An 11,402-nucleotide genomic window follows, 5' to 3' on the forward strand; every position below is an offset into this window, starting at 1 on the left:
CCTATTCCAAGGTTATAATAAACCACGATCCACAGAAATAAAATGCAGTGTCACTGAGGAATTAACAAGCAGCTGCCTCCCTCTGCTGTAAAAGCAGATTCTAGAATATTTTAGCAAAATACTTTCTCAATTTTGTGGAGATTAACAATTACAAACAAAAACAAACGAGTACCTGTAAACATGGCACAGAAATAAGGACTGCAGGCTGCCAGGACAATACGATGTGCTTCAATTTCCACATCCTCAGCAACAATGGTCACATCACACAGTGTGCTTTTACTGCAAGTTCATCAAATAATCTGTTAGAATTCACGTTTATATAACAGATTGCAATAGAAACAAGGCTACTGGAATTAAGATCAGAGTTCTGTTTCAGAAGAATAATCAGGGTTAAATACAAGCAGATACACATCCAGTCAGCACTGAGAACAGGTGGCAGAGGAGGGAAAATAGCAACAATTGATCTGCTTTTCCTAACTTTTGACAGGAAATTTCCTGATACACTTCTTATTTTTGCACTGTGCAAAGACAAAGAAGATATCAAGACAAGAGGGAGAAATTAAATTGAGATTGTTTTTTATGTTCAATATTGCTCACAGGAAGTTGGCGACATAATAAATGTTTCAATCCCTAATTAACTTAATCATGGTTGAAATTTGACCATAACTCTTTTTCCACACCATCCTTTAATGCCTTTAAACCTATCAAAGTCTGTTTTGAATATGCACAATGACTGAGCCTCCACAGTCTTCTGAGGAGAGAATGCTAGAAATCACCATTGTCTGAGTGAAGAAATTCCTCCTTATTTCAATGTTATGGCCTACGTTTTATTCTGAGATGATGTCTCCTTACTCCACACTCCCAGCCAGGGAAACATTTATTCTGACAAAACGCTTATCAGCAATAGAATAGAAATTTACAGTTATGTGTACCTTACATGAAAAATACAGTGAAAAGTTTATAAGTCGCTCCACCAAGGTGCCGAATTCAATGACATAAGCCATGCATATTAATAAAAAAAAAATAAAATTAAGACAAAAGGTCATCACAGTTCAATTACCAGATCCTGGGCTCAGAGAAAGCTGATTTAGGAATGATAGAATACCCTGAAGACAGTGCCGGGACAGACAGCCACGCCAGGCTGTTGAAATACTGGGCCAGAAGCCTCCACCAAAGACAACCACCATGCCAGGCCAAGACCACTAATCCTGAATGAGACTACCTGCCGGGCCGATGGAATAACTGGACAAAGATGAAGACCACCTCCACCCGGGAACAACACCGGCACACAGGGCTGAGACCATCTTTCTTCTCCTTCAGGTGCCTGGTCCTAGCTGCAGACCTGGAACCTCGGCCTAGCCTGTGGGTCCAGGCCAGTGGAGCCAGCCTGAGATTTATTTCTCACTCGCCAGGCAATCCTGGGCTAGAGTGTGGCTGTGTCCAGCTCGCCCTGGCTTTGCTGCCACTGTCAGAGAGCTTCTCCTTCACCTGCCTCTTTCCAGGCTTTGAAAAAAAGAAAAAAGAGCAAAAGTAGCAAAAGAAGAAGAAGAAAATAAAAGAGAATGAAAGCTGATGGGAGCAGACAAGTCCCAGGCTCAGCCCCTCTGTTCCATCACACCTTGGAGAAAATAATTAAGTTTTAATGAAATTACTAACTTTTTTTTAAAAGACTCTAGAAAACATAAGTCTGGTCTCCTTAATCTCTCTTCATAGAATTATTCCACCATTCAGAGGATTATTCTCGTGAAAGCTAATTGCACTCCATATATGTCAGACTAGAAAACCACAACTGCACAGACAAATACTGCAATTCCATGGAAGTGCAATTAAACCTTTTTTTAAAACTTTACTGCATGTTGTACAATTCAACAATTGTCAATATACCCCTATATATCAAAGAACGAAAGTAACTACTCACATTTTCTAAATTGCAATATGTAAACTAAATTTAGAAATAGCAAAAACTATCCTGTGTAATCTGTCTCTCCTCTCCCAAAGGTCCTAAGCAGGCTTTCATCACTTAATACTATGCTCATCTCTTCCAAACATTCCAGTCCAAACCTATTCCATCTGGTTAGTGTGTCTTCCGTAGCACACAATGCTTTAACAGACCTACCACAGAATACTTGCAGCAGCAACCATAGCACATTAATCCTGCTTTTCCTCCTATACCAAGTATTGCACTCTCCTTCCATACATCTTCACTGTGATCCACCGATAGAAACATCCCTGTTGTTTACACACATATTTATTCAAATAGAATTACTTTCCCCTCAAACACCAAAAGGTTAGTTTAAGAACACAAAGGATTAACTTTGATCCCCAGCCAACCACTCCTTTCCTCATTCATACACTGATGCACTGAATGCAAACAGCAGGATGAGAAAACTCAGCTTTCTTCCTAAATGACCACAAATGTTTCAGATCCTCTGAGATGAAGCTATGGATAAGGCAGAACTTTCTGTAGATGAACATCAAGCATCTGCTTCCGTGGTCTCAAGCTAAATTAGCTGGTATATTACTTGAATGGACTGACAATCTTGCCAGTTTCTAATGCCATATCTTATCCATCATCATTACCTTTCAGACCCATCTCTTCATAACGCACTGAAGGGTTTATTCTTATTTCCACCAAAATCCTATCCTATTCAAAGACCCCTTTACCAAGCATTCATCTTTGCTGACGTCAATTGATTTTCGATCCACCAATACAGAGTTGAAAGTCCCTGCATGCACTTACAAATAGTTCCATGGCTTTGCTGTCCACTCATTTTTATCAACAGTCAACTTTGCCAGGGGGTCAAAATCTGGGATATCCACGTCATATAAAACTCAAAATATAAATTTCATTTCTCTTTCCCCAGATGCTGCAAGATCTGTTGATATTTTTTCCAGACACTTTCTGCTTTCATTTCAGATTGTTAGCATCCAAGATATTTTGCATTTACATTATAGACCTCCAATGCCTCAGCATGATGTCTTCTCATCTCACTCTGGCATTGACGGTTCGCCATTGTTTCACAATGGTTCAACCATTTGTTTCAGTTTTCTGAAACATTTGCACTAAATTTCTTTCATCTTGATACACAAGTTCTTATTTTCAAAAACATCCTCAGTTTTTTCCAAACACAATTTTGATCAGCTTCCCTAGCTATTTTACATTACAGCATTTTTAAATTTAAATGCCTTGTGATAGTTATCTTAAAAAAAAAGTGTTGCATCAATGTTTATGTTGATGATGGTGACAGAAAATTGGTAGAGGACGGTAGCAATCTTATACATGATGCATCCTTTTGCATTAAACTATGATTAAACAGATTTGACTAAGGGTAAGCTGCATATGTGCAGAAGGGGCTATCCTCCATTTCCAATACTGTTAAAATGTAGCATATTTACAAAAATAATGCAATTTTGTGTAAAGTACATTAACTTAAGTCACTGGTGTATATCTGACCATCTACTCTACATCACATCTGATATACTTCCATTATCAGTCATCGGTTTTCTTGTATGGGATATACTCTACATATTCTTCAATTTGGCGCTGTTCCTTGTATCGTTAAGCAATATATACTGGAGTTGTTATATGTATGTGGTCATTAACCAGTGATTAAAGTTCCAGTAGGCACTACTTCTTTCTGTGCAACTCTGACTTGTATTTAAAGATTTAAAATAGCTGTTTTTGACTGATATCTATGGACCATATAATGCAGCAGTTAACAAGAAATGAAGAACTGCTCAGACCAAGTCAGAACTGCAATGGTGGGTTAATGCCATTTCTGAAGTGGCTGATGGCCAATTAAACATTTAGCTGAGTTTTAATTAGTGAGCTTAAACTGATACATAGCAATATTATCTGCAAATCTTTGATACTTAATTGGCTATTTTTTTAAAAATTGCTTCACTAAGATCTATTCATAATTTTTTCAATGTCAGAATAGAATAATTTGACAGGCAGAAAGCATTGCTTGAGAGATCAAAACTTACTATAATTAAAGTCAACAACTTGTTTGTAAACAAGGTGTTTTGAAAAAATGTTGAAAAATTCTGTCTTCATCCAAGCATAATCAAAACAAAAATCATCAAAGCAAAGCAGGTATTAGGAGGACAGCCAGAAAGGCTCAAAAGAGATGAGTTTTTTAAGTACACACTTGCTCCATTTTGGGACATTTGCAAGTTGAATTGGGCGCATGGGAGAAAGTGAAACAGCAAAAACTGCTCACAGAATTCTAACTATGGGCCAGGTCATCAATAACGCTGGGTCCATGTTTCCACAACTTATATGCTGACTGCACGAAGGACTCCTAAATGAGATCAGGAGCCAGTATAAATCAAAGTAAGTAAAGCATTGCTTAACAAGCTGAAAAGGCTGAATTGAATACAATAACTTGCATTTATTAGAACTTTTAAAATGTCAGAAATCATATTACAGGAGCTTTATCAAACAAATTTTAACAACAAGCCTAATGTGGAACTATTAGGATAGGTGGTTAAGTATTCTCAGAAGAGGCAGGTTTCAAGGGCTGCCTTAAAAAGAAGGGAATTCCAATGCTTACAACCTTGGTGGTAAATTTGAACATCAAGTAGTTTAAAATGAAACAATGCAAATAAGTACTGGTGCAGATTGACTGAAACATGATGCAATAGGTCAAACATGACTGCATTGAAAACCATCCAGTTTAAACATGATGAAAAGAGAAAAACAAAAATTGTAATTTGCCAACCATAGTAAACTACAATAACACTAGAGATAACAAAGTACTTACTTGCAAAATCATTACTTTACCAGTCTGACTCAGGTTTTAGATTCCTTACCCAAGGAAAGATAAAGTTGCCGCAGAAGGTGTTTAATGATGGTTCAACAGACCGACCGGTAAGATGGCAGAAACCTCCTATGGAGGAGAGATTGAGGAGGACGTATAGTCTTTAGAGACTCAGAAGGATGAGCAATGATAATGAAACATCAAAATTCTTGCAGAACTTGGCAGTATAGATTCAGAAAGGATGCTTCTTCAGGCTGGGGTCAGTGTCTTAAAATAAGAAGTAACCCACATAAACCGAGATAAGGGGGAATGTCTTCACTCAGAGGCTGGAGAATCTTCGGAATTCTCAACCTCAGGACTATGGAGATTCAGTCATTTGAATACATCAAACACAGAGATTGATAATACTGAAGACATCAAGGGAAATGGAGTCAGTCAGAAAAATGGTTTTGAGATAGAACACCGGCAATAATCCAGTTGAATGGAAGAGCATTGGCAAGAGACCAAACAGCCTACTGCTGCCTCTATTTCCTCCGTAGCTTTTTATCAGATAATAGCACCTTTATATTTTGAAATAAAACATCTAAAATAATTTGGTATGTAAAATGAATTGATCAGGGAAACTACGTTGTGGAGTAAAGTACTGCATGAACGGAAACTCTTTTACCTCAGTAATACCTCAAACCTAACAATCAAGAAATTGGTGGAACATACCATTTGAAATACAACAATTACTTAAAATAAAAACAGATTTTCAGAGCACAACCTCATCCTGAATCCCTGAATGATGTGTGTTTTAGATATTTTAGACACTAAAATTGGGTATTTAACTAGTTTTGGATCAAACTATTTAACGAGTTCTCTTAAATCCCAGAACAAAACTCCAAATTCAGCCCAAATAAATACAAAAGCCTGCCAATTAACATAACTGAACTCAGACCAAATCAAGAGAAATATTGTGAGGTCTTGTCAGATTATCTCTAGTACAAGATCCCGGAAAAAAATCAAGCCACACAATTTAAGCATGCGCATTGAATCATTCACACAGCATTGTTTACGTGACAACTCAATTTGTAAGGAAATCAATGATACAAATCCAAGAAACTCATGCAACTGTTTCAGTACTTGAGGAAGCTGCGTTGTTGAAATCAAGGGAGAATTAATTTGAAATTTTCAAGAGCTAGTTGAAACTAAATGTCAATTCCAAGATTGCATAGTATTTTTCAGTTGAAGAGAAATCATAATTTCTACTGCAAACATAAATTTTGGAATCTCTGCTTTTTGTTCATTTTGTATTTAGTGTTTAATTATCTAGTGAAATAGTTTTAAGTCTGAAACAAAATCGGATGTATTGCTCTGTGGGTTTGCAAAGAAGAATTATGCTATGGTCGATAGGTTTCTTCCAGGGCACCCCATCGAAAACTAATGTTAAGGTTCATAAAAACAGTCTGAGATCATGGAAAATGACAACTCATGAATGAAGATGCACAAATCAAAGGTTTGCAGAATTTTAAAAAAAATCACTGGTAGCTACTTCTGACTCGGAATGCTAGAAAGACCAAATGTACTGCTTAAGTAGAAATTAATTATTCAGAGAAGCACTATTACTGGTGGAAGATATTCCCTTGTAGACTGCATCCACCCATACATTTACTTTCTGAAGACAATTGCTGTGTAAAGTATTCATAGTAACTGAATTACTTCACAGGTTTTTTTAATCATCTATTTCATTCAATGTGGACCAGCCAAACTCTGTAAATTAACAGTCTAGGATTATTTAATTTTTTTTTTTAAAAAGAGAAAAATAAAGCATATCATCAATTACACAGAAATAACCTACGCAGTTAACATGTTTCCATGCTGTATGACTATGGGAACCACTTAGTTAGCCTCCTTTCCCTGAAAATGATAAGATGGTAATCAGAGATGGGGGAGGAGAGAAAAAAGTAAAGATTGATAAGAAGTGATTCAAAAACAGGGAAGGAAAGTATTTTTAAAGCATTACCTTCGGAGCTCATTCATAACTTTGAAGGCTTTCATCATATGTAAAGTATTCATAGTAATCGGGGCCTGATCCTTCTCATCTTCATTCAGCTCCACAGTTCGTGCAGGTGAGGATTTGGCACTGCTGATAACAAATGTAAAAATATATATTTCAAGACAAATGAATAAAATAAGAATATACAAGGAATATAATTAAAGGAGTATTGTTCATTGTTGCATAGGACAGGTGTTCAAATAGCCAAACGTTAAAATTTATCAAAATGGCATTTTTATGATGAGTTAGTTATGTGACAAAAATACCATTACAATATATAGCAATTTTCATTTTAATATTTAACACATAAATGTTAACATATATTTATCTCTGGATAAGTAGTTGTATAATATTCAGTGTTTTTCCAAATTATACTCTTTAGTCCCTCCATCACTCTTCAAATTAAACTTAACACATCTTGAAAAGAGGCCTGAATAGTCCACATCCACCATCAACTTGTTTCACCTGGCTGAGCTTGTTCTCCCTTTGAACTGTTAGCTCGACACATTTTCTGTAAGTCAAAAGATGTGCCTATGCGTACCTCCATGTGTTTGTGGTACATTGCTTCTTCCAGTCCTATTTGGGCTCTCACTCACAATTCTTTCTCCAGCATCAGACCAAGTTATGCCTTCTTCCTTCTTGAGTCAAGAACATACTGATCAAGGCAATTATCCTGAATATAGTTTTAGAAATCAAGTAACAATATCCCAATTTTCAGTAGCTGCCACTTCTTCATTTTTTAACAATGCTATTTCAGTGTGTAGCTTACCAAACATCTCAGTACACTTTGCACTCCCCACAGTCAGTCAGTCTTTATCTACTTCTAAACTAGTATGAAACTATTCTCTTCTCAAACACTCTCCAACCATTTTAATCTGTGCACCTTATTCTTCTTTTCTACTTCAATGTGCTGGTGCTCATCTTATGCCAATTTAGTTTATACCTTTCAAACCACAATAGCAAACCTCCCCACAAGGACATTAGCATCAGTCCTGTTGAGGTGCCTATTGAAGAGGTGACTCCTAGAACAGATTAATTGAGCATCTAAACCAGAAGCTCTCCCTCCTGCACCATGCTTCAAATGACATAGATCTTCCCCTCCTTATTACTATTCTTGTCAGCATGTGGCACATGGATCAATCCAAAGATTACTGCCTTCAAGGTCCTCCCCAGCTCCTGAAAATCTGCCAAAAGATTCTTAACAACCATCCTTGCTATGCTGTTGGTATCAGAAGTTGAGGACATGTTGGCTCACTCCCTTCTCCCCAGCTGAATATTCCCTCCTTTAAATTACTGTCTCAATATGTCCAACCACCTTCAAACAAAATAAATTATGCCCATGCACCTCTCATCTTTTGTCACTGCATATTCTTTAGAACTGTAACGTTGAATCTATGTTACATCTGCATATCCTTCCTGTCAAAATACATCACCTCATACTTCTGAATTAAATGTTGTCACCCATCTGCCAATATATCTACCTATTCATTGCAGTCAGTTAGGATCATCTTTACTGTTTATGCCAGTTTCATGCCATTGGCAAATTATGAAAATTGTACTCTGTATTCTAAATCATTTAAACACAGCAGAAAAAAAGTGTTCTAGCACTGACCTTGTGTGAAAACCACCATCTAGCATTCTCCAGTATGAAACAACACTTACTGTACCATATCAGTTTCTTTTCATTCAGCTGGTTATAAAATTCAAGTTGACAATGATCCTCCTTTTCTGATAGTCTCAATTTTGTTAATAACGATCCATCATACTGGAGTGACATGTTCAATTTATAAAGACGTCTTCTTTACTTCTCAAAAGCAAATAATTATAAGAATCAGCAATTCCTATCCATAGGATCTGTCCATCTCAGAAGGCGAATAATGATAACAGAGGTGTATGCCACTTCTGGACTGATCCTCATCTGTTGTGACCATAAAGGCTAATTCAAGAGTTAAAAATCACATGCCATTAGGTTATAATCCAACAGGTTTATTTGGAAGTATTAGCTTTCAGAGCGCTGCTCCTTCATCAGGTTGCAACCTGCATTAGAATGCAGCCCATTCTAAAAGATGAAAGACTTAACAGCTGTCTAGGTTTGTTCAATATATCATTTTCATTGCATGACACGGTGATCTTTTGCTATAAATTCTGTGTCTTATGATCTTGCCCCACTAGTTACCTGATGAAGGAGCAGCGCTCTGAAAGCTAGTACTTCCAAATAAACCTGTTGGATTATAACCTGATGTCATGTGATTTTTAACTTTGTCCACCCCAGTCCAACACTGGCACCTCCACATCATAACTCATGAGGTACAATCCCTTTTGCACTTGGCTCAAATGAATAAAATGGCCCAAGGTAGACTTTCTTTCTACTGGGCATTCTTTTCCGTCACCTGACAATTTAACTTGTCTCCTGCTGGACTCTAAGTACACTGGTCAACAAGGACCAACTTGATCCCAGTCAACTTAAGGTCTAACTGACAGACTTTATGTCACTGGTTTCATTCCAACAGTAGCTTGCCACAGAGTATATCTTTAAACATGTGGCTGCCATTCAATTCAGCTTGCAGAACCAGCCAATGGAGTGGCCACAGACTCAAGTAAGTAAAAACGATGGGGCTGTCTGCACGTTGGGGTGGATACAGAGAGGGAACCTCAGCCACTTTTTTTAAGCTTACAGAAGTTGTCCTTGCTTTGTTACTGTCGAGGGTGCCAAGAATACTTATTGGTATACACAGAACTTTGTATTTTTGACTAGTTCGCTGTTTGCCAAAGTTGAGAAGTTTAATATGGACCATGACAGATGTAGCCTCAGTAGCCCTGGTGCTAACTTCAAAATTAAGAGGCAAGTTGTTAGTAATTGTTTACCCAAGGTATGCAAAGCTGTTGATGGCCTCCAGAGAGAGATTTTCATTGTTGATGGAAGATGGAGTCTCTAGATCCTAGCCAATAACTTTGATCTTCCTGACAATGACTGCAGTCCTAAGTCCATGTGGGTCCAGATGTTTTCATGAAAGATTAAGACCTGGACTTCACCAATCTGGTCAGCTGCAGCTGCAGCTGATGATACTTTCACTCAAGAGGTGCACTAACAAGAACTAGGTCATTAGTTTAAAGGATATGAACAGCATTCCCAAGTTGAACTAAAAAATGTTAATTACTAGACATACTCAGACAGCCAGTTTGGGTCCCACAAGGGCCACACAGCTCCTGACCTCACCACAGCCTTGGCTCAAACATGGACAAAAGAGCCAATATCAACATCAACACTGACTCAAGGCTGTATTTGACAGAGTGTGGCATCAAGGATCTGTAGCAAAATTAGAGTCATACTTCACACAAAGGAAGCTGGCTGTGATTACTGGATATCGATCATCTTAATGGCAGAGCATCTCTGCAGGGGTTTCTCAGGATGATATTCTAAAGCCAACCACCTTCAACTGCTTCATCAATGACCTTCCCTCTATCATAAGGTCAGAAGTGCAGATGTTTGCTAATGTTCAGCATCATTCATGACTCCTCAGATACTGAAGACGTCCATGTCTAAATGCAGCAATATCTGGACAATATGCAGGCTTTGAGTTGAAAAGTGGTAAGTAACATTTGTGCTATACAACTGCTAAGTGTGACCATGTCCACTAAGAGAAAATCTAAACACTGTCCCTTGACATTCAATGGCATGACCATCACTGAATCCCCCACTATCAATATCCTAAGGGTTACCATTGACCAGAAATTGAAATGAACTAGCCAATTAAGTACAATAGCTCCAAAGAGCAGAATAGAGGCAAAAAAAAAATACTGCAGCAAATAACTCATCTTCTGATTCCCCAAAGCCCATTCAGCACCTAGGTGCTGGAGGTGATTTCCTTGAATTCCAGGAGCAGCAATTACTGTTTTACATGCTGTTGCATTGTTTTGGAACTTTGGAAAAAAAAGTCAAAACAATAGCAGTTTAAAAAGGGAGAAAGTCAGACAAAGGAAGCACATGGGGAGGTCACTGCAGGAGAAAGAGAGAGAACCTGCACAGTTACTGCCTTTGCTGTGTGAATTCATGTATCGCTGGACAGCAGAGTGCATCTGGGAAAATAAACAAACAGTGAAATTCACAACTAATCTTGGAGGAACTGTTGGGCAAAGTTCACAGAACAGAATCAGATAAGTCAATCGTTGTTTTAAGTGTGGCCTAAAGAGAATCTGCATAGTGAGTAGAGTGGGTTCTTTCTTGATTATATACTTTTGAAGATATATTTTAAGTTTAATCAAGAAACATAAGCCATAACTGTTAAGTTAACCTGGGGCAGTGTTTGTAGAGGAGTAAGACGGTATTATTTTCTGGGTCTGTAGATTGTGAAGGAGCAAAAATGGCCTTTAATAGAGTGATATGTACTTTTTGTCAGATGTGGGAGTTTAAAGAGAGTTTAAGGGTTTCTGCGGATTATATCTGCCATAAATGCTGTTGGCTGCGAATCTTATCAGATCGAATGGATCGGTTGAGAGACAGTTAGAAGCAATGAGGAATTTGCAACAGCAACAGTATGCGATGGATGGCAGTTATAAGAAGGGGGGAAAGTCTCAGATACAGTCACATAGATGGGTTAACT

General features: G+C 37.8%; 1 protein-coding gene across 14 annotated transcripts in view; it reads right to left on the reverse strand.

The window, feature by feature from the left end:
- LOC122556624 (kelch-like protein 3) overlaps positions 1–11,402 on the reverse strand; it is a 119,869-nt gene that overhangs the window by 88,307 nt on the left and 20,160 nt on the right. For 9 of the 14 annotated variants that reach the window (XR_006313588.1, XM_043703547.1, XM_043703539.1 and 6 more), the window contains 2 exons: positions 6,769–6,891; positions 173–279 (listed from right to left, as the gene is read on the reverse strand). Coding sequence is in view for 13 of the 14 variants with exons in the window: in XM_043703547.1 (XP_043559482.1) it covers positions 173–279; positions 6,769–6,891 (230 nt within the window). In the remaining variant the exon portion in view is untranslated. Of the gene's footprint in view, positions 1–172; positions 280–4,766; positions 4,893–6,768; positions 6,892–11,402 lie in introns of all 14 variants that reach the window. The other 5 variants (XM_043703538.1, XM_043703546.1, XM_043703543.1 and 2 more) reach the window with 3 other exon arrangements.

The sequence above is a fragment of the Chiloscyllium plagiosum genome, chromosome 14 (assembly GCF_004010195.1).
Source record: "Chiloscyllium plagiosum isolate BGI_BamShark_2017 chromosome 14, ASM401019v2, whole genome shotgun sequence".
Taxonomy (NCBI): Eukaryota; Metazoa; Chordata; class Chondrichthyes; order Orectolobiformes; family Hemiscylliidae; genus Chiloscyllium; species Chiloscyllium plagiosum.